Here is a 25,298-nt window from a genome sequence, read left to right on the forward strand (position 1 = left end):
TACACTGAGGTTAAACCGTAAGCCTAAACAACTAATTTAACCTTTAAAGATTATGCTAAGCTTCACTACTTAGCTCACCATGCTAAAAGAAACCATAAAACTGGTCCGAGTCTAGCATAAAGGGCAACAAAGGGTCTGAAGCTGCGCTGCTAACACTGCAGGATGCAGATAGGATGACATCATCCACACGGAGCTGCTGCTCTCCTGGTGTGTACGTGTGTGTGTGTGTGTGTGTGTGTGTGTGTGTGTGTGTGTGTGTGTGTGTGTGTGTGTGTGTGTGTGTGTGTGTGTATGTACGGCAGGCAAAGGACCATCACTCAAATCCCAGCCTCTTACTGTTCAAGCAGAGTGTGTACAGACAGCAACGTGCTGCTCGTAACCCTCTAAATGACTGACGAAGCATTAATGACTGTAGGGGAGGCTGGTAGCCTAGTGTTGTTTTTGTGAGGTATCAGCATGCTAGAGCTAAATTCACTTGCTCTCCATTATGAATTTTATTGTTTTTACTTTAGTAGGGGGAGGAGAGTGGGTGTGAGGATGTGAGAGAGAAAGAAAAAGAGCAGGATGGAGGGAGGCGCAGAGAGACCCCTCCCACAGCTCCTGTGCTGCAGCCATCAGAAAAGGCGGCTCTGACGATGGACACTTACCCAACATGCTCCACTCCACACAAAGACAGGAGAGGTGTGACCAATCACAAGCAAGCTTCATGCACACCTTTTTTTATACTCTCCTCCAGCACTGCTCACTGGTGCACACATACACTAACATATCTGCTTCTTGCTCTACCCTCTCCTCCGTCTCACACACACACACACACAAGCTAGTAGGTGGCCTGCTGAATTCGTTGTTATGGCAACGCATCCCTGTTGCTCTCTCTTGTTCCTCAGATGTGTGCTACTCCAGGATTTCTCTCTCTCTCTCTCTCTCTCTCTCTCTCTCTCTCCAGCACCCAACCTCCTGTTCTTCCTGTCTCCATTCCTGCTCTTGTGCTTCACACTCTATCTTGTTAATGAAAAATTGAGGAGAGTACGTTGGCTGCAAGACTAAGCTAAACCTGCTCAACCACAAAGGCTATTTAGGTAAATAACCCCTATTAAACACACACACATCAGCATCATCTCTTACTCCTTGAGTAGTATATTAATATGGAGTAGATTATATAGATTTTATATGGAGTTTATATAAACATCAAGATTCAGGATTTTGATCAAGGATGCATTAAATTGATCAAAAGTAATATTAAAGACATTTATAATGTTACAAAAAAACGTATATTTCAAATCAATACTTTTTTTAAACTTTCTATTCATCAAAATATTCAGCTTTGCCATCACAGAAATAAAATAAATTTTAAAATATAGTAAACTGTAATGATATTTCATAATAACGCTGTTTTTTCTGTATTTTTGATCAAATGCTGCCGTGGTGAGAATCAGAAAGGCTTTTCATGCTGTGTTTAAACCCGGGTTATCGTCGTTCTAAGCACCGCTTTTAACCCCGGGTAAAGGAGCGTTTCACACTTGTAATTTAGATCTCAGCACCGCCTTTGTGATTATTACTTTGCATTGCAGTGCCAAACTTGTACAGTGTGAAACGATGCTGTGTTACAATGTTACAACTAACAACCGACAACCAATCATGTGCCTTATATTCACGTGCTTTGGGCCGTCATGGAAACATAGCACAATATGATAGGAAAAATGTCAAACAGTGATGGAAAACGTGACAATTGGTGTGACGAGACCATCACTCTTACCTTTATAGTTCGAAAAGTTTGGAAAAAAAAATATATAACAGTCAGCAATGTGTAATATGAGGACGTGCAATGCTAGAGCCTTTATGTAAACAGGTCACATGCTGCAATTGTCCAGTCAGTGACACTGACACCACAAATATGCAGATAAGAACTTTAACCCGGGGTTTAGGAATGTGCAGTGTGAAACGGTAGCTTATGAATACCCAGGATTAATGGTCAACCCCGGGTATAGTATGAGCAGTGTGAAACATGAATAAAGATAACCCAGGATTCCGTTTACCAGGGGTTTAGAATGACCCAGGGTTAACTATTTCAAGTGTGAAAAGCCCTAGAGACTTCTTTCAAAAAGATTTTGAATCTTACGACCCCATCTATAAGTGTAATACTAAAACATTTTACCATGTATACATCCATTCCGTAGATGTTCTATTTAAATTGCAGAAAATGAAGAAAAGTCAGCTGATTCCATCTGTGCCTGCCTGGTCATCATCAATAGTCGTAGGAAACAGACAGCTATGACATCTATGATCACAAACAGGGCTATGAATAGAACAAACAAACAGCTCGTCCTGCAAGAAACTTGCGCTTTGTACAAAAACAGCATTAATCCTCATGTTCTTTTTGTGGTCTGAAAGACTCAAAGATGGTTTAAATAGCTAAAAAACAAACATATAGTATCAGGATGCTATGCCATTACTTATGTAAATCTTATGAAAACTGATTTTAAACAATTTAAACAAATTCAACAGAGACCCCAAATATAACGCATGAATAAAAGCTCAATTATGAATTAAAACATTATTATTGATGTATGTACACTATTACTATTTTTGTGTAGGCCTACAGCAGTGGGGTCTCTGGGACCTCAAACAATATAAACAACTTGGGTTTTAATATTGTCTCTCTGTCTGAAAAATGGGGGGAAAGGGCTTAAATGGTGTGTCACATTATTCACTCTAAAATACAGCATTAAGTCTTTGTGCAAGCTGGCTTGGCTGCAAGCACAACTGAGGTGACGTCATCCCACTGGGCATAAACACTTGACAGGAACGAGGGAGGAGAGAGAGAGAGAGAGAGAGAGAGAGAGAGAGAGAGAGAGTAAAGATGAGGTCAAGAGATGAGAGATAATTTACCCTGTTATAACTTACAATCAATGTATCACAGCTTCTAAAATTGTATTGAATGTAGCACAAGGCTATTTGCTGCAAACATTTAACAATAGTTAATGAAAACAGCAGACAAACAGTGCAAGGATGCTAGCTAGCTTCACTGTTTGATAAGTGTTGTGGGTCCTGAATAACTCACTGAAGCAAAAGTAATTTATGATTGGTAATTTAATGTGGACTGATATAGCTGAGAAAAGATCAGTATCAAGTCAAAAGCATGGATTTTTCATGTTTTGTCATTCAGTGTTTCAAGGATATGCATGAGTCCTTCACTACACAATTTTATATAATAGATCTATGTCAATTACTAGAAAATATAATGTTAAAGTAAGATAATTTGTCTTACATAGTCCTAAAACCTCTAAATTTAATAAGAGACTGTTGTGAAACTACACTTGAGGTGAATCAAGTTGACTAAAAGTGCTGCAACTCATTTTAGCACATGATCGGGTAAACTTCTCTCTCCACCTCCTGTGAAATTATTTACCTATGTGAAAGTATTCCCTATGCCATTTGCAGTGCAAGTCAGATTGAAAATGTACTGTCTTCCTACAATCTGGAACCTCACTTAAAATGTCTGAAGTTCACATTGCAGTGCATTGTTGGGCAACTGATACCAATACAGATCTGGAATATTATTAAACAATATAAAGAATTTTTGTCAACCATTCTGTTGCTCACTATGGGCCAGCCTTTTAAATGGTAAAATAAAACCAGGAAAAATAAAATAAAATAAAATAAAATAAAATAAAATAAAATAAAATAAAATAAAATAAAATAAAATAAAATAAAATAAAATAAAATAAAATAAAATAAAATAAAATAAAATAAAATAAATAAAATAAAATAAAATAAAATAAAATAAAATAAAATAAAATAAAATAAAATAAAATAAAATAAAATAAAATAAAATAAAATAAAATAAAATAAAATAAAATAAAATAAAATAAAATAAAATAAAATAAAATAAAATAAAATAAAATAAAATAAAATAAAATAAAATAAAATAAAATAAAATAAAATAAAATAAAATAAAATAAAATAAAATAAAATAAAATAAAATAAAATAAAATAAAATAAAATAAAATAAAATAAAATAAAATAAAATAAAATAAAATAAAATAAAATAAAATAAAATAAAATAAAATAAAATAAAATAAAATAAAATAAAATAAAATAAAATAAAATAAAATAAAATAAAATAAAATAAAATAAAATAAAATAAAATAAAATAAAATAAAATAAAATAAAATAAAATAAAATAAAATAAAATAAAATAAAATAAAATAAAATAAAATAAAATAAAATAAAATAAAATAAAATAAAATAAAATAAAATAAAATAAAATAAATAAAATAAAATAAAATAAAATAAAATAAAATAAAATAAAATAAAATAAAATAAAATAAAATAAAATAAAATAAAATAAAATAAAATAAAATAAAATAAAATAAAATAAAATAAAATAAAATAAAATAAAATAAATAAAATAAAATAAAATAAAATAAAATAAAATAAAATAAAATAAAATAAAATAAAATAAAATAAAATAAAATAAAATAATAATAAAATAAACTGTGATATTAATTATGATGAAAGGTCAGTGTGCTTTACAGCAATGGGGAAAAGGAAGTTTATATTTATCTTCTGTATATCAGGTTGTGAGAGACGTCACTATCATAACCTTATGAAACTCAGGTAGAAGTTTGACTGAGGCAACACTAGGTGGAGGCAGGAATCCAAAATGTCCAAAATTAAATGGAGAGAAAAAAAAAAGGAGAGCAGCAAAATGTTTTCCAACCTAAATGTATTTTTAATCTCCTAACTTTCATTCTTCTAAGGCTGTGTCACTCTGTCTTGAATATTCAACGTGTTTTGAATATCAAACAAATGCTTATCCAAACAATAGTATTCCATCTGCAGCCTGATCTTCCTGAATTACTGTATTATTAGATCCAACGTGAGATAATAAGGCTAATTTTCTAGCCTAATTGGCACCTGAACATGCTCAATCAATTCAGGGGTGCTACAACACCACTGAGAGAAGATGGAGGCTTGGTCACCTGACTAATCTCCTTGGTGATCTATGATGTAAACATCTCACATTGAGTGGGAGCGAGTGAATGAGGTTCAGTGGGACACAGATTTGTTACCTATTTGATATGTAAAACACATGCTTGTGGTCTTGTATATTTTAAGGCTTGATTCCTTTATGATAATTTCCAGAATAAACGTCTTGATTCATAAATGGCAAAAATGCCCATTTAAAAGTAAGGATCCTCTTTTTCCTAAATAGTTCAACAGTGCAGAAACTTGTTATGAAAAGTTAAGATTCCATAGAAGAAAAGATGTGGATAAGTCTACAAACATGATAGAACTTTTAACGACTGACAATGACTGATGATTTTCAAATTGAAAATATCATGAATTCTGTTTATCTAAACAATACAGTAGTATATCACAATTCCATGATTATCAAATTGTCGCTCAACCCAGGTACATCTTGTACTTTGTTAGCGCTACATCTTTAAAAATGTACAAAGAAACAGAGAAAGAAAGGGAGAGAGCCTTTACCTAAATCCTCACAGCTGCCCACTGAACGAGAGGTGACCTCATTTTTTGTGGGAGAGGACACAAAAGATCTGTCTCCATGACAACAAACCAGAAAAAAAGTGTTTGCTTGTACACACCAAATGTGACCAGCACTACCCTTGGAGCCCTATTGTATACTATAGGCCATGCTTTCCACTTGTGCTGCGATGCTGTTCACTCTGAGAAGGCCTGCAATAGTTGAGGCAAAGATCAAGAGCCACGTGCAAATCAAAATCTTTTCGTAAATGGCTGAAACTGCAAATCACTTTTTTTTTTCCTCAGTCCATAGGTCAAAGTGTGTTTTTCTCAGTACAAACTTTCCATTAACATTCTAAACTTTCCATTCTACATTTACTTGCAAGAAAAAAAGATGGGGAACCTCACATTAAAGTGGCTTTCCATACTAAATCTAAAAATACACTGTCCACATCTCAATACATCAATCAGTATAGTATGACAGTCACCCTCTCCCACACATTCAGCATGCCCACAAATTACATCATGTCCCATATGGCAGCCCAGCAGCTTCAAACTAGTTCAACTCCACCCATAAGACACACATCCACACACACTCTCTCTCTTTTACTGATAGGTAGGTAATGGATTAGGGTCACCAGACTGACTGACTGTGTTGGACAGACTTAAGCCTTGTTTATGTGTAGCCACGTCAGAGTGCACCACAAATGCCTATAAAAAAGCAAGCCTCGGTGACGCTGAAAACATCTTGGTTAAATCAACAGTATCTAATTAGATGTATAAACCATCACTTTAAATTCATATTTAGGGCATGTGAGTGGATCGGGCCATGTGACATGCAGCTGGCAGTCAAAAGTAAAACAGGAAACTTGTCACAGGTTGCTAGACCAATGATATTTTTTTAGTGGGCAAAAGCAAAATAACATTCAAATTATAATTTTTATAATTATCTTTATATTATTTTTATTTTTAAAATCAGTTTAGCCTTTCAATTTTAGACCCAGCTTTATTAAGGTCCTAGGCCAAGTTAAGTTTCAAATAATGTTAAAGGGTTAGTTCACCCAAAAATGAAAATTCTGTCATTAATTACTCACCCTCATGCTGTTCCACACCCGTAAGACCTTCGTTAATCTTCGGAACACAAATTAAGATATTTCAGTTGAAATCCGATGGCTCAGTGAGGCCTCCATAGGGAGCAATGACATTTCCTCTCTCAAGATCCATAAAGGTACTAAAAACATATTTAAATCAGTTCATGTGTGTTCAGTGGTTCAATATTAATATTATAAAGCAACGAGAATATTTTTGGTGCGCCAAAAAAAGCAAAATAATGACTTATTTAGAGATGGCCGATTTAAAAACACTGCTTCAGGAAGATTCGGAGCATAAATGAATCAGTGTATAGAATCTGCTGTTGTTCGGAGCACCAAAGTCATGCGATTTCAGCAGTTTGGCGGTTTGACACACTATCTGAATCATGATTCGATACACTGATTCATAATGCTCCAAATCTTCCTGAAGCAGTGTTTTGAAATCGGCCATCACTAAATAAGTCATTTAGCTTTTTTTGGCGCACCAAAAATATTCTCGTCGCTTTATAATATTAATCATTAATCATTAATCATGAACTCACATGAACTGATTTAAATATGTTTTTAGTACCTTTATGGATCTTGAGAGAGGAAATACTCCCTATGGAGGCCTCACTGAGCCATCGGATTTCAACTAAAATATCTTAATTTGTGTTCCGAAGATGAACGAAGGTCTTACGGGTGTGGAACGGCATGAGGGTGAGTAATAAATGACAAAAATTTCATTTTTGGGTGAACTAACCCTTTAATATACCTACTTGAACTACCAAAATAGATTTTTTTTCTCCTTGAAAAGTACTGATAATAATACAGGTGGAATCAGTGTTCATCATAAGTGTCCCGTTCAGGAAACATGGTCAATACTCATGTGTAAACGGTGTGCAGCAAACAGCAAACATTGGACCAATGGCAACGTTGTGTCCCTGCCCAAAAATCGTCATGGTAGAACAACATAAATTGGTAAAAATATGTAACACAGAACATTTCCTAAAAATGCATTCAGATATGTTTGTACATGTCTACAATTCTCTGGGGTTGCATATATAATTGTTACTTTGACTTTTAGCTACATGTACAGTGCTCAGCGTAAATGAGTACACCCCCTTTGAAAAGTAACATTTTAAACAATATCTCAATGAACACAAAAACAATTTCCAAAATGTTGACAAGACTAAGTTTTATATAACATCTGTTTAACTTATAACATGAAAGTAAGGTTAATAATATAACTTAGAGAACAAAATTTTCAGTTTTACTCAAATTAGGGTGATGCAAAAATGAGTACACCCTACTGAAAGTCTCTGGAGCAAAGCTAAATTTTAGACTACAAATGTCGAATTTAACAAGAATTCAACCACAGGTGAGTCTAATTAATCATTAAACAGGTGTCCAGCTGACAGTTGACTATAAAAGGGTGTTAAAAACCCCTTCCCATTTCATGCTGTCAGCAATGGCACCACATGGAAGAGAAATGTCACAAGACCTGAGAAAGAAAATATTTTTTTTACATCAGAAAGGTGAAGGCTACAAGAAGATCAGCAAAGCTTAACTTATCAGTCAGAATACTGTAGCAAAAGTGGTACAAAAATTTAAAAAGAGATGGAATTGCAACCATCTCACAGAGACATCCAGGTCGTCCACGGAAGTTAACACCTCGACAGGAGCGTCTTCTGATGAGAAGGGTTGAAGAAAATCGGCATGCAAGTTCACTGCAGTTATCTAAAGAAGTAGAAAGCCAAACTGGGGTGACTATTTCCCATGACACAATACGACGTACACTGCAGAGGAATGGCATGCATGGGTGCCGTCCACGAAAGAAGCCTCTCCTAAAGCCCAGGCACAAAAAAAGCCCACCTAGAGTTTGCCAGGGCCCATGCTGACAAAGATGAAGACTACTGGAACCCTATACTCTGGAGTGATGAGACCAAGATAAATGATTTTGGAACTGATGGCTTCAAAACTGTATGGCGTCGCAAAGGTGAGGAATACAAAGACAAATGCATGGTGCCTACAGTGAATCATGGTGGTGGCAGTGTCCTTATGTGGGGCTGCATGAGTGCTGCTGATGTCGGGGAGCTGCATTTCATTGATGGCATCATGAATTCACAGATGAACTGCTCTATATTGAAAGAGAAGATGCTACCATCACTCCGTGCCCTTGGTCGTCATGCACTTTTCTTACATGACAATGATCCTAAACACACATCTAAGGCCACTGTTGGATTTCTGAAGAAGAACAGGGTGAAAGTGATTCAGTGGCTCCTGATCTGAACCCAATCGAACACCTATGGGGAATTCGGAAGAGACAAGTTGAGCATCACTCTCCATCCAGCATCCAATCTCTAAAAGAGGTCATTCTTGAAGAATGGAAAAAGTTAGATGTTGCAAAATGTCGACCAACTTGTTCATACCATGCCTAGAAGACTTGATGCTGTCATTAAAAATCATGGAGGCCATACAAAGTACTAGATGTAGTAGTTTTTGTTGTGGGGTGTACTCATTTTTGCATCACCCTAATTTGCGTAAAACTGAAAAATCTAAGTTATATTATTAACCTTATTTTCATGTTATAAGTTAAACAGATGTTATATTAAACTTAGTCTTGCCAACATTTTGGAAATTGTTTTTGTGTTCATTGAGATATTGTTTAAAATGTTACTTTTCAAAGGGGGTGTACTCATTTATGCTGAGCACTGTAGTTCAATAAAATAATTAATTAATTAATTAATTAATTAATTAATTAATTAATTAATTAATTAATTAATTAATAAGATAATGTCAAAGACGTCCGTTTACATTTCATTTTGGAACTATTTTTCAACCATGCTGGCACGTGTCGGAGGGACATCTTTTAACATACAGAGTAACATACAACACTAAAATGATGCAATGAACATGAACTAAAAACAGAAAATATAACACAAAACATCCTAATGGGCATTATTAATAATATAAAATGATAAGAAACAAAATCACTAATCATGTGTGATATGTGTCAGATAGGGAACTCTGGGAATGTCCTTTTATTGTTTTTCCACTGTAAATATTATATATACAATATTTTCATTGTTTATTTGCAAATGTCATACATTAACAGTAGATTGTTTTACAGTAGATTTACATAAAATGCAATGTTCACAGATTTTCATGGTAAGGTAACTTACAGTTAACCAATTAAAAGGTTTTTATTGTAGCATTATTACAAATATAATAAAAAATTTTACAGTGTACAAAGCAGGATATCAGAGCAATCAGACCCGCTCTCTTTGAAAGAAATTCAGTATGTAGCATACGTGCAATGTTTTTGTTCTGTAAACATGGATTTTCAACATACAACAGTATAATCAACATATTTAAATTCCTTTTCAGCTTTAAAAATATGCAGGACATCCACTAATAGTAGCTCACAGTATGTTGTTAGTACAGTAGCAATATTTCAAAAACAACAAACGAGTTCCTCAGAGCTTCCCTTCTACATTCTGTTTCTCATATACACTTTCTAAACCAATGGTCGAGGGTCTAAGCATTACATGTGTACTAGGTTAAATATTTTTTTCCATCATTACCACAGTGGATAAAGTCTGATCATGCAAAGCAGAGATATTGTGTGCGCTAGGCCAGCAGGGTTAATGTGTCGCTGCTGCAGCTAGCCTAGCATAGCCTAGCGCTGCCTCAGATGAGAGTATACAGACTGTAGGCCACTACACTCCACCGCACTGACACACTTTCATTCCGCAAATCTGAATCATGCGTCAAGCACCATATGAAATTTATATAAGAATTTTATCTTTGGAACATTGAATTTAAATTTCAACTTCAATAAAACATGCTCGTGAATATGGATGTGAAATCCTGGACCACAATAAAGTTTGTTTATTTATATGTTTATTAGCAGCCAAGGTCAACATGAGTTAAAATCAATGGTAGTCTACGTTATGCTATTGACTGGTCTGGCTAGCTTGTGCCAAAGAGTACAGCACCCTGAACAACCCACATTTACGCTCAGATTATCTGATATTGACACATGAAGAAGACCAAGTTAACATCATTTTGGGTATCTATAAATGTTTACATTTAAAGTTACTGTTTTTTAAGGCTGAACATTAATGTGAAAAAAATTACATTTATTATTTAAAGTGCCCCTTTTATGATTTTTTTGAATATTACCTTTTGGGCAGTGTGTAATAGCTATTTGCGAACGTAAAGGTCCGCAAAGTTTTAAAGATCAAAGTGCACAACAAATAAAGTTATTGTCTCCCAAATGAAAGAATCGATTCTGAACTGCTGAAACAAGTTGACAGTAATTCCAGTGTCAATTTCTGTTACATACCTATGTAACAATCTAACAAATTTGCAAAATGCCAGCCAAACGTCTTCTTTGACCCTCACACACTGTATATGTAGCTGAGGCCTGGAAGAGTTTGGTTCATGTTGTAGACATGTCGAGAATACGCTGTTTTCAACACTGCGAATCCACTTTGCATGCACTTCCAAAAGAATAGGACTCGTGCTGGAATTGATATGGAAAAAAAACAACACGATCTTTACTTTTTGGATCATTGTGTATACAAGTTCTGAGGTATTTCAGATAATGGTAATGGACGTTTTCTTTCTGACACCTGCTGTTAGCAGTAGACCAATCACAACAGACTGGGCCATCTGACCAATCAGAGAAGAGCTGGCTTCCGGAAAGTAGGGGTTTAGAGAGACTGAATCCTCGAACAAACCGTTTTCAGACACTTTGAGAAATGAGGTGAAGTGCAATGTATATTATGAGAAAATTACAGTGTTTTTGACCTTTGATGTATTTAAATCTATTGTAGGAGACCTCCAAAACAAAATTAGGAACCTTAAAAATAGCATAATAAGGGCACATTAATAAAGCTGCGTAAAAGTCACCCACCTTCACTTTCATGACAAATACATACATAAATCATCATTACTGTTAGAAACATTTCTGCGAAAAAAAGTCTCTAGAAAATGCCCCATCATACAGCCACATCTAAAAAAGGGGCATATAAAAACCTCTGATCCTGATATTCTGAGATATCTGTCTCTGAGGCAGATGCTGTGGCACTGGATTCCAAATTTAGCCAGGGCAAGAGTAGCCCTTGCCAAAAGCAGGCCATCCTCTGAAGAGAGTCTAGGGATGGAGTAGCAGAAATCGTAAAGTATTTGATCATGAAAAGACCAGGTGTAAATGCCCTCCAAGAAATATTTCAGTCAGCCAGGCCACAAAAAAAACTTCACTGTTCCAAAACATAACTACACATGAGCGAACAGTCATGGGTAACACGCATGTATGATGTAACTGCAAAATTCAAAGACTCATTGTTATAAGGGGAAGGAAGGATTCAGCAGAAAATTATGGTGCTTAACATTAGCAGTGTCATAGAACCCTTTAAAGGTCCCGTTTTTCGTGGTTTTTTGAAGCTTTGATTGTGTTTATAGTGTGCAATATAACATGTGTTCATGTTTCACGTGTAAAAAAAACACAGTATTTTTCACATAATTTACTTATCTGTATACCGCTGTTTCCACTGTCATAAAAACGGGCTGATGACTTCCTTGTTCTATGAAGTCCCTCCTTCAGAAATACGTAACGAGTTCTGATTGTGCCAGCGGTTCCTGTGTTGTGATTCGACAGCAGTTTAGCGCATCTTTCCCGGAAAGGTCACGCCTCTTACCATAACGTGGAGATGCATGCGCTCAGTGTCATTGTAAACATGTCTTTAATTTTACCCTATCAATTTGAGCCGGAATCAGACCCGGTGATTGGACTGCGGGATGAAAATAACAGCATTTCGACGACATGGCTACAAACACACTCTACAAACGCAACTCTTGTGTATTCCTGTGGGCGGAGGTTAGTCAAAAAACTGTTTTAGTGACGTCATTAAAGAAGGAAGTAGAGGGATGTAGTCCAAACTGGCCGTTCGATGTAGGCGACTTCTGTTAAATAAAATATCTCGCTTGGCATTGAACTTTGAGCTTTAAAATTTTACAGATTTTATTTATACTCTAACAACAACATTACACACTAACTAAAGTTTGAAACATGGGATCATGAAGAACGGGACCTTTAATGTTTGCATATAGCACAGGAAGGTTACTGAATTTATATTGCAGAGACACATTTATGTGGGCAAGTGTACATGTGCATACCCAATTGGATAGCAATCAGATTGATCACAAAACACAAACTTAAGTATATTGTAAAAACATTGTGCAGTAAATAAATAACTCAAGTAATTCAATGTCTTTCACAATTAATCTTGATTAGTAAATGAAATACTTTTCTAGAAACTGCTCTAAGAATGAAAAAAAGACCAGAAACCAAAAGAACAGTAAATGAATAACAGAAAAAGAGAAGCTTTCGCTGAACTATAAAACATGGCTGCATAAAGTTTTGCACAGCAATTAAATAATAATTAATTTGTCTTATCTAAAGGGGGTCCACTGTAGTGGAAGACCGCTAGTGACAATGCTTCTATTCAATTATTTTTCATTTTATTTATTTCTAATTTAAGGTTGGTATGAAACGGAAGTTGTCATCATCTTCCCCATGACGTATATCCAAGTGAAACAGCTTCTCGAACGAGAACAAAATGTAGGGTGGGATTTTATTTTGTCCATCAGGAAATGATTGGATCGTGGGAGTGTTGTCGTTTGCTATTGCTGTGATGTCCCTTGCGCCAAGGAACACTTCAGAGAAGAGAAGAGATGATGGGAGGGTACTTTTTTTTGATTAAAGATTGCGATGACACATGAGTTAAAAAAAATTCTAATGATGTGCACAGATAAATCATTTATAATAAACAATGCAATATTACATAAAAAAATTTCAATTGTCAAATTTGATTGACAACTTTATAAATTAAAAATATAATGAAATATAACAGTTTTTGAGAAAATATAAATGTAAAAAAATATAAATATATATATTATATTATATTATATTTAAATTTCACAATGTCTTATTATTTTAGTATGTCCTACTTTTGCTTTAATGATTTCAGAAACCTTTCATCAGCACAATCTAAGAATGTTCTAAAGAATCTTGTGGGCTTAAATGGAAGCAAAATACTTAATGAAATATGACCTTCTGTACAAATGAGTTAACACGGTCAGTCACACATTGGCTTACATTTGATACAGTCATGAATAAAAAGTGCAAAAAATTCCTCAGAATATTAAAACTTTCTATTTCAGAGTTTAAGTGAAATATTTCACAGGTTTTTAATATGACCTCTTTTGGACCTCATAATATTGAGGGTAGTTTGATGAAACCGGACAAGCCTACAGTAAGTGTGCTCAACCACAGAGTTTCATTTTCTCATTCTCTTTTCTGAAGACAACAAAGTTGGCTTATGACCCAGTGAATCTATCTACAGCAGCAATGGGAACACACAGCTCTGTTACACAAACTTTGAGCATCATCCCTTGATAAAATAATCTTTACATTTCTTAAAGGTAGAGTTCACCCAAAAAATAAAAATTATTCCATAATTTACTCACCCTCAAGCAATCCTTGGTGTATATGACTTTTTTCTTTCAGACGAACACACAAAAAAAAATCCTGGCTTTTCCAAGCTTTGTAATGGCATTGAATAGTGCCCGAGTTTTTCAAGCTCCAAAAAAGTGCAACCATTCATCATAAAAGTAATCCATACGACCCAGTGAGTTAATAAATTCCTTCTGAAGCAAAGTGTTGGGTTTCTGTAAGAAAAATATCCATATTTAAAACTAGGGCTGCACGATATATCGCATGAGATTGTCACGCGCATTTCGTCAGTAAAGCCGGTTCCCTGATTACCGCTAAATCGCCATCACCTGCTTTCAAATGGAGCGGCATTTAATAGACAGAGCCGTAGATCACTGAAAAGCCACGCAATATCGCGTTCATTGTCGAAGGCGATTCATCTGCGATATGAACGCGATATTGCGTGGCTTTTCAGTGATCTACGGTTCTGTCTATTAAATGCCGCTCCATTTGAAAGCAGGTGATGGCGATTTAGCGGTAATCAGGGAACCGGCTTTACTGACGAAATGCGCGTGACAATCTCATGCGATATATCGTGCAGCCCTATTTAAAACTTTATAAACTATAATCACCGGCTTCCAGCAACGGCCATATGCACGTTCATGTGAGCGTCAAGTTCCGACGGAAGGGTGACCTCTGACCCAATGTATAATGTAGGATGTAGCGTAAGCTTAGGTGAGAATTGACGAATGCAGAAGTGCAGAGGATAGAGAAAAACAAAATGCTGGTCACGAATTAGAAGTCTAAATAGAGAAGTTTTATAGCAAAATGTCACAGGATTTCAATATAAGTGAAGAAAAGCTACATCCTACATGGGGTCAGAGGTCACCCTTCCGCCGGAACTCGACTCTCTTGTGAAAGCGCGTACAGCCGTAGCCGGAAGCCAGTGATATAGTTTATAAGGTTTTAAATATGGATATTTTTCTTACAAAAACCCATTACCGCACTTCAGAAGGCATTAATTAACCCACTGGAGTCGAATGGATTACTTTTATGATGGATGGATGCACTTTTTGGAACTTCAAAAACTCAGGCACTATTAAATCCCATTACAAAGCTGGGAAGAGCCAGGATATTATTTAATATACCTCCGATCATGTTAGTCTGAAAGAATATACACCTAGGATGGCTTGAGGGTGAGTAAATCATTTTTTATTTTTGGGTGAACTATTCCTTTAAGTCATCTGGCCTTGACTCTCAGCAATGTATAGTGGTCCAGTCTGTAACCAAAAACTGAGAGAGGGGATAGAGATGAGTGCTCGGAGTGGTCCCCTCAGACTAGGCCCAGACTCTCTGCTGACCCACTTTCATCTTAACACAAGAAGCACAGTCGTACTCCGTAGCCAACACTACTACAAGAACATTAGCTGAACAAGGAGGTGATGAAGATACAGTCATACTATATGCACAGCCCTCCATGTTACTGTAAGGACTTGTTAGTAACCTTCAGGCCTGGCACAAAATGGAGACCGGAGTTCTTTCCGTTCACGACGGAAAGGTCAAATATCGCTATATAGGACAGACTATAAGCGAACGCTGCTTCAAATGGGGGTCAATGCAGAATCTTCACTGCATGCAGTATGTTAGCTTGCAGTCCTACTTCCGTGGCCTGATCACTCGCCATCCCTCCCTCTCTCATGCTCTCATTCTCTTCTCAATCATCCCATGCAAATCCTGCATACAGTCCCACTAGTGATGTCAGCATCTGGGATGTCCAGAACTGGGGTGGATATTTTTAGCCTGGTGCAACGAGTGATAGTATGTGTAGAAGAGAGAGAGAGAGAGAGAAAAAAATAGAACAACTGTGTAGCGAATCTGTGTAGTGAGGAAATAATGAGACGGTCCATATTAAAAGCAAGAGACACTATATGAGGACTTAGCCATGGCACGCACATCTTTCACGCGTGTGTGTGTGTGTCATTATTAATGCGAAATATCCCAAAGGCTTAACCGAGTTCCTCATAGTGGCTGGATGATTTCTACAAATCTATCAGCTGACTGGAGGCGGAGACCAACGATTTATTCAAGCACAGCCTCTTCTATCTCTCTCTCATATTACTATAGAGGCCAGGCTATTACTGCACCAGCATGGCCTCGTTCCTCTCCCACGCCTAAATCAGGGACTCTGTCACAGCTGGGCCAGTGCGTACGTGCGAGCTTGTGTAGTTACTTTGTGCCACAAAGTACGGTTCAGTGGAAAACAGGCAAGCAAGATAAAACCCTTAGTCAACTGACACTATTTACTTTCTTAATGCACATTTCTGGTTTTATTGATTTATAGGTGCAAGTTATGCAAAATAGGAAAAAACAAAATGATTTACTTTGTAATATTTTACCAAAATGTATTAACTCTTTCTTTTTCTGCTTATGTCACTTAGGTCAGGGAGGCTTTCAGATAACGTTACTCAGTTTCCAAATAGCTACTTAGTCATTGCTTTCTCATATTCATTGCAATTCAATTTTGATATGTAACACCCACTTTTCACCATCCAATCAATTCCTAATGCATAAAATTCAAGCTTTTTCATGGAATATCCTGTTCATTAGAAAAAATGTCACATTACAGAAATTGAAATTCACATTAATATTAAGGACAACATTTTGCACTAGGAGAATTTTTATTTTTTGTAGGAACACATTTTATATAAGATGTTGGTTTTGCTTGTAGTGTAGGATTCAGCAAAAGTTTCCACAGACACATACAAGAACTATAAGTTTGGGGTCCGTAATATATATATTTTTTTTAGAGAAATTAATACTTTTATTTAGCAAGGACACAATAAATCAATCAAAAGTAACAGTACTTACTCCTAAAAGAAAGTGCATCATGGTTTCCACAAAAAATACTTTGAATGGTAGTGCATCTTCTTCATGCCCAATTAAAAATGCTAAAAACAAAACTTGTGTATTTTTATAGTACTTATACTGTAAATTGAAGTCATATATTTAGAAATCAATGACATGCATTAGAGATCATATGCTTATGTAGCATAATTGTATTAGTATTGGTAGTATTGGTTGTATTAGTAAATGATAAAATAATTGTCCACAGGTAAATTTAGGACTATAACAAGAACACAACTCATTGTATGCAGCTAGTCTTATTGTAAAAAGGGTCAGCAAAACCCAGAGGTTTTCACAGATATGTCTGTATACTGATTACCCTGCACTGACAAGTAAGCACAGTTTTAAGGACACTCTTGACAGCTACTGCAGTTGGGCACACAGTAAAGCTGGTTGGTAAAATGACATCCATGTGCTGCAGTTATCTGTGTTTTTATTGCAAAGTCTGTTTTTCACACAAATTATTATTACAGGAGCATTATCGATTAATAAAGACTTGAGTGGCTCCTTGCACAATATTATGTTATGAGCTCAAAACACTTTTATAGTGCATGATTTGTAAACTAAAAGTTTGCATCACATAACCAGCCCTATATGTATGGCTTTTCTGAAGTAGTAAACTTGCTCAATAGCTCATCTAGTACAACAATGCAATTGTAATGCAGAGTCCTTTGAAAGACAAGTCATGATAAATGAGCATTTTTGTCTCACGTTAGCTTTTGTTAAAACTATCAGTTAGGTTTAGGGTAGGGTTTAGTGTAGGTGGTACATTATTTTCAAATGTAATAGAGCATCAACCTTTTAGCACCACTCAATGCACATTTAATTTCAGATTCAGAACTAACGCGATATGTACAACCAACACAATAAAACATTTCCAGATTCACAGTCATGTGTTTTAGATAAAACTGAAACATGCTTTTAGCACCACTCACTGGACATTAATTTCATTCATTTAAAACGTATTGCAAAATGTTCAAGGAACATAATATCATTTTGCAAAGTTTTTTGCATTGAGCCTATGTCGTAAATTTCTGTCTGTTTATCTCACAAAACTATCATATGTAACTTGACAGTCATAGTGTGGAAAAATGCAGCTCAAACATTCTCTTAAACATCTCCTTTTGTGTTCTATGGTGGAAAAAAAAAAAAAAAAGGTTTGGAATACCATGTAAATTATGACAATTTTTATTTTTAGGTGAACTATCCTTTTAAAGAACAAAGGGACAGAAGGCAAAATGTCAGCCTCTAAATCACTTAGCTGTAAAGCTGTAAAGGAATTGCCACGTTAAAAAGTGAGATCTGAAAAAAAACAAAAGTGATAATTTAGGTGTAGACACTTGTATCTGCCTCGGAGTACAGACAATTTAAACCTCATCTGGTAAAAACTAGTCTGCTTTGTGGCACTTTCCATGGGGTTGAAAATAGGGTCTGATGAAGTGAAGAATACTTTTTCAGCAAAAGGAGGTATTTGACATATTAAAATGTTGATTGTCAGTCTCAGAATGTCAAACTATAATTTATATGAATGGTCAATTTTACATGAGACTTCTAATTTTTCAACCCTGTTACCAAAAATTGGGACAAAAGCAGTGTAAATCCTTGATTTGTGTGATTGTTTCTAGCAATAAACATTAAATAAACCTCAAAAACTCTTACTACAGCAGAAAAGTTATATATGCACAATTATTAACCAAAGCTACCACACAGTAAAGCTTAGCCGGTTTAGGATCAAATGTTACTTCATTTCCCAATACCTAAAGAAGCAATATTTGTTTGATCGTTATTCTCACAATAGTTTTAGTAACAGGGCTGAATGCTTAAATTTTATGGATGCTGTGACTACAATTTGTGGTAATTTACTTGTCTTCATGCCATGCTGTAGAAAGTGATGATTACAATTAGTTAAATTTAAAAACATTTACTACATTACAGTGAACTTCAATTCAACAGATTATGTAAAATTATGACAGTTGTATGATTTTAATTGTTGGATACAAGAAGGTCAAGACCTCTGGGGTAGGACAGGCTTGGTTAATCAAATATTACATAATATTTTATCAAAGATATCTAATAAATCTCTCAGCATAAAATGGAATTTGTACCTTAAATGCTTTACAAAAACATAATGGAACACCAAAATGTATCCTGTTTGTGAGTGTTGCCCAGTGTGCTTAAAGCTAAGAGAACTAGAAGAATTCTTCCTTTTCATAGCCCCTGTGCTAACTGACTAGACAAACATACAAGCATTTGTACATGACATCTGTATTAGCACCAAATTCACTGGAAACTTTCTTTACCTCAAACACAGATCAGTTGGTTTATCATAGAGATGCGTCATCTTCCCATTTCACTATTGAGCTCCTCTACAGGCCTGACCAGCTCTCCAGCTGAACATTACGGACAATAACAGAAGACTCACAACCAAAATGGAGAAAAGCAGCCATGAATCCTGAGGCCATCTCACAATCTCTCTCATTACAACAGGGAAACCAGCTGCCAGAACCGTTATTCATGATGCTACAAACTTAATGCTGTAAAACCCTTGCTGGGACCAAAATGGTGGATGCATGTTGCTCGATTCATCCTTTTCTTTCCTCATGTTGTTGCAATTGATTCACCTCTATAGTCTGCTTCCAAAGCCTCTGTCAATCAGCATATCAAAATACAGAAAACCATACATGCCCAGTTAAACAAGACACACTGATGATGGAGAATGGTAGGTTACTAATGCGCTAGGTTAACAAACCTTTACAGCAGGGTTCCTCAAATCCAGCCCCGGAGTGCCAATGCCCTGCTGAGCTTAGATCCAATCCTACTCAAAGACACCTGAGCAAGCTAGCCAAGGTTTTCGGAGTTACAAGAAAATTACAGGTAGGTGAGTTTGATCAGGGTTTGAGCTAAACTCTGCAGGGCAGCAGCCCTTCAGGACCAGATTTGAGGAACCCTGATTTACGGCCTCTGGTCCAAGGTGAATCAGAGGTCCTGGGGGACCCACCTGGTGTCATGTAGCCCCGCGGAGAAGGGGAGATGTGGGTCGGAGGAGGGGGCGGTGGAAAGTGCTTATGGTGGTGGTAGTCCTTCTCACTGCGAGTGCGGATGCGCTCTAAGGCCCGCTCCGATAGATCCGAGCTGGGCCAGGCCCGCCTGATGTTGGAGCTGCGGGTCTTCTTCATGCCGGCAGGTTACCCGTGGAGGGGAGAAGGGGGGGGGGGGGAAGAGGGAAGAGGGTAAGGGGAGGGAGGGGGTGGGGAGTAACCTGAGGTTCAGTCCCTCCCCCACATTGGCAGGGGACACCCCAGTCCAGGTATCAGGCCAGAGTCATGGTAAGGGCGCTCTCGCACATGCACACGTGCGTACGCATATACACACATACGCGCACGTACGCACGCGAACTGGGGGTGACACGTGGCGGCGCAGGCGGGCGTGCTCAGTGGTTGGAGGTGGGCGTGGGAGCGCTGGGCTGGGCTGTCCTCTGAGGCATCACCCTTGGCTGGAACAAATCCCGCCGACCCCCTGCCAAACATCCGGATTCATGTGCCACGAAGGGCACATTACATCGCCAGGCACTGCGGGGATGGGAGAAGAGGGGGACAGCGGGGTGGGACGAGAAGGAAAACGAGAAGCAGCGCGAAGACAATTCCGGACAGTGCGTGTGTACCGATAAACACACATATGAGTTTAAGCAAGGTGCATCACGATGAAAGGATGGAGTGATGAAGGAAGATAGAGGAGGGAGGGAGGATAGGGTATTGTGGAGGGAGTGAGGGAGGGAGTGAGGGAGGGAGGGAGAGAGAGAGAGAGAGAGAGAGAGAGAGAGAGAGAGAGGCCTGCCTGTCCAACAATAGCCCAATTCAGCGCGGCGGCGGCAGCCCCTCGGACAAGTCCGCTGAAAAACAAAAGGCCTGCCTGGGAAAGAGAAAACGCAAAGGGGGAGGGAAAAAAGAAGAAAGGCGAGAACAGCCTCTGAGGTGACCTCGAAGCTTTGGTGATCTCAGTCCGCAGACAAGCCCTTGTCAGCCTCCCTCCTCTCCAGCTCTGCCACTAGCCTCCGTCGAAAACGACGCCACGCGCGAGGGGAGGGCAGAAAAACCGCGACGAGGGGGAAGGTGGAAAAAATGGAAACTGCAGATGCGGAAGAATGGTCCTCCTCTTTTGTTCCGTAATTCCACAGTGAAGGAGGACGGCGGCTGCGAGGCTACATGCTCATTCACGCGACTACATCTTGTCTCCGAGGCTCCCTCCTCTTTCAATGCTGCTGCCGTCGCTGCTGCTGCTAACGCTGCTGCTGCCAGCACCTTATGAAAGGGGTGTGTGTGTGAGAGTGTATGTGTGAGTGAGGGGGGAGGCAGGAGAGCAGCAGAGCAAGCGATCGAGTGTGTGAGCGCGCGGCAGAGGCTCTACGTGAGCGTGCGTGTTTCGGAGCGCGGTTGAGAGCGAGTTAGCGTAGATGGAAAAGAAAGATGAGGAGAAAGGGAAATAATAGCAGGCTTCATGAAGGAAATTAAAGACTGAATGGAAAATACATGCAGACCATAGCAGGTGTCCTGGAATAACATGTAATATAAAAATGTTTAAAACAAGTGCGTATCCTCTCCATCTTCCCCACAACCTGCTTTACTTCTATGCTAATAGTATTTGTTCTGTTCAACAATCATTTTGTCTTTTAGCGGCCAAATCACATTAAATTATAGAAAATAGAGAAATTTTGTATAACTGAATAAACAAAGAATCGTAAAATTCATCCACTACTTCCATCAGGACACAATTTTATTTGTTTAGACTTTGTAATTGACATTAAACAGATACTGTCGCCAAAAATTCTCTCATCATTTACTCACCCTCAAGTGATCCCAGATGAATATGACTTTCAATCTTCTGTGGAACACAAGAACACGAAGAAAGAAAAAAAAAAAAAAAGAAAAAAAAATCCATCTTTGTGAGTCCATTTAATGCAAATAGATGGGTCCCTCAAAGGGACGCTTTAAAAAAAAAAAAAAATGAACACACTGGTAATCCATACGACCACAGCTGATGAATCAATGTCTTCTGAAGCAAAACGACAGGTGTGTGTTATTTGTGTAATATTTTGGTAACACTTTACAATAAGGTTCATTAGTTAACATGGACAAATAATGAACTGCACTTCTACAGCATTTATTAATCTTTGTTAATGTTAATTTCAACATTTACTAATACATTATTAAAATCACAAACAATAAACAACTGTATTTTCATTAACTAACATTAATGAAGTTTAGTAAATACAGTAGCAAATGTATTGCTCATGGTTAGTTCATGTTAGTAAATACATTAACTAATGTTTAACTAAAGAACCTTATTGTAAAGTGTTACCGGGTTCAATTGTTAATGTATTAACTAACATGAACTAACCATGAGCAATACATTTGTTACTGTATTTGTTAATAAAATAGTTAATTAAAAATTAGTTAATAAAAATCCAGCTGTTCATAGTTTGTTCATGTTAGTTCACAGTGCATTAACTAATGTTAACAAATACTACTTGATTTTAATAATATAATAGTAAATGTTGAAATTAACAAAGATTAATAAATGCTGTAGAAGTGCAGTTCATTATTAGTTAACTAATGTAGTTAACTAATGTTAACTAATGAACCTTACTGTAAAGTGTTCCCATTGAACCTTATTGTGAAGTGTTACTAATATTTTAAACTTTAATATTATAAATCATCACTCTGCCAACTGTCATACATGCGTGTGCTTGACGCAAACATCAGCATGATGTAAGCGCTAGGGCTGAAACGATTAGTCGACATTATCAACAACGTCGACAATAAAAAATTGTCGACAAATATTTTTGTTGTCGAATAGTCAACAATAGGGCCACCAACTCTCATTCAAACTCACTGTTCTCACGCCACACGTTCATTTTCTCACACAGTGAAAGATGCATCGCAGAGCAAAGAGGACACAGACAACGGCAACGCACCGACAGATCAGGTTACTTTTGATATAAAACTAAGTCTAAGCTTTTAAATTCAGTCAATATTACTACGGGATTCAAACAATACTTGTGGTGGTGACTCTGTTTAACGTTGTGTGGCAGATCGCTGTAACACCTCGGTTCAAGCGGCATGTGAACCTATTCCTCTCTATTACAGCGCGAAATAAACATGAATGAACATCAAAAAGTACTTACTGAACTTACTGAAATGAATCCATCTCTATTGTAATCACTTAATCGGAGTTTTAACCGCAGAAAGAAGTCAATAAAACTTGCAAACAAATATATCACACAAAATGTAACATTTACCTCAGGAAAGCCATTCAATGACCATAAACTCGATAGTGTGTGTGTGTGTGTGTGTGTGTGTGTGTGTGTGTGTGTGTGTATATATATATATATATATATATATATATATATATATATATATATATATATATATATATATATATATATATATATATATATATATATATATATATATATATATATATATATATATATATATACAGGGAGTGCAGAATTATTAGGCAAGTTGATTTTCTGATCATATTTTTTTCCCAAGCACATTTTACCAATTCCAATCCACATCAATCTTAATAACTACTATTAATATTTTTAATCATTTATAAGTGATATATAATTGTTCATGAAGGCTGGAAATGAAAAATGCCTTATATTCAGGTGTGCAGAATTATTAGGCAAGTTTTCTTTTACAGGCAAAATGAGCCAAAAAAGAGATTTAACTCAGACTGAAAAGTCAAAAATTATTAAATACTCATGAGAAGGACGCAATACTAATGCAATACTAGAAATTGCAAAGTTAAAGCATGACCAAGGGACAGCAAAATGCTCATTGGGTCAGCGGGTCAGACAAAAACAGGTGGAAAAGAAAAGACACATGTTAACTGCAAAATAATTAAGAATTAAGGTGAAGAATTAAGTGTGAAACCACCAGGAACCCTTTAGTCTCCAGCGCCACCATTTTCCAGAGCTGCAACCTACCTGGAGTCTCCAGAAGTGCAAGGTGTTAGGATCTCAGAGACTTAGGTTAGCTAAAGAATCCTAAAAAATGACCTGCACTTGATAAGAATCACAAGCTGAAGTGTTATAAAATACATGAAGACTGGGTTTTAATAGGGCTTATAGACAGACAGCTTGAGAATGACTCCTGATGGACCAGCACCACATCCTCTTGTACCACTGTTTGAAGAATTTATCCAGAATCTGGCAGTAAGGTGTTTGAGTAATCACTTTTAGTCCATCTCTTATCCTGAAATGTCTGTCTTGCAGCCCTAGTAATGGACTAAAAATGATCTTCCAAAACTTACTGCCAGATTCTGGAAGATAAATTCTTCAAACAGTGGTAAAAGAGGATGTGGTGCTGGTCCTTCAGGAGTCACTCTCAAGCTGTCGGTTTATAAGGCCTATAAAAACCCAGTCTTCATGTATTTTATAGGGACACTTCAGCTTGTGATTCTTATCAAGTGCGGGTCATTTTTTAGGATTCTTTCCACAGCTAACCTAAGTCTCTGAGATCTGAGACCTTGCACTTCTGGAGACTCCAGGTAGGTACATGCAGTTCTGGAAAATGCATGTGGCGCTGGAGACTAAAGGGTTCCTGATGGTTTCACACATAATTCTTAATTATTTTGCAGTTAACATGTGCCACCAACTCTCATTCAAACTCACTGTTTCACGCCACCTGTTTTTGTCTGACCCCGCTGACCCAATGAGCATTTTGCTGTCCCTTGGTCATGCTTTAACTTTGCAATTTCTAGTATTGCATTAGTATTGCGTCCTTCTCATGAGTATTTAATAATTTTTGACTTTTCAGTCTGAGTTAAATCTCTTTTTTGGCTCATTTTGCCTGTAAAAGAAAACTTGCCTAATAATTCTGCACACCTGAATATAAGGCATCTCTTTTTCATTTCCAGCCTTCATGAACAATTATATATCACTTATAAATGATTAAAAACAATATTAATAGTAGTTATTAAGATTGATGTGGATTGGAATTGGTAAAATGTGCTTGGGAAAAAAATATGATCAGAAAATCAACTTGCCTAATAATTCTGCACTCCCTGTATATACACACACACACATACACATACACATATATATGATATGTAATATGTGTATGTATGTATGTATGTTGTTTCCTTTTTCACAAAAACCCCCACATGATTACATTATATTTATATATTTATATTTATAGTATATTGGTCTATTCAGTTGGCTTAAAAATGATTAAAAATACACTTTTAAAAGCTGAAGTGATTTCCTTGTTTTATTTACTAGTTAAAGTACAGTATAACTCAATATTTTAACTAATTGCTAAAGT

At 36.6% G+C, this 25,298-nt stretch overlaps 1 protein-coding gene across 2 annotated transcripts in view; it reads right to left on the reverse strand.

The window, feature by feature from the left end:
• The window catches only part of stox2a (storkhead box 2a), a 58,078-nt gene that overhangs the window by 12,944 nt on the left and 19,836 nt on the right, over positions 1 to 25,298 (reverse strand). Inside the window, exon 1 of one of the 2 annotated variants that reach the window (XM_048196728.1) lies at positions 19,967 to 20,923. The exons of the other annotated variant lie outside the window; for it this stretch is intronic. Within the exon in view, the coding sequence (XP_048052685.1) occupies positions 19,967 to 20,144 (178 nt within the window). The 5' untranslated portion in view covers positions 20,145 to 20,923. Of the gene's footprint in view, positions 1 to 19,966; positions 20,924 to 25,298 lie in introns of those variants that run through there. 2 annotated transcript variants of the gene reach the window in all.

Source organism: Megalobrama amblycephala, linkage group LG7 (genome assembly GCF_018812025.1).
Source record: "Megalobrama amblycephala isolate DHTTF-2021 linkage group LG7, ASM1881202v1, whole genome shotgun sequence".
Classification (NCBI taxonomy): domain Eukaryota; kingdom Metazoa; phylum Chordata; class Actinopteri; order Cypriniformes; family Xenocyprididae; genus Megalobrama; species Megalobrama amblycephala.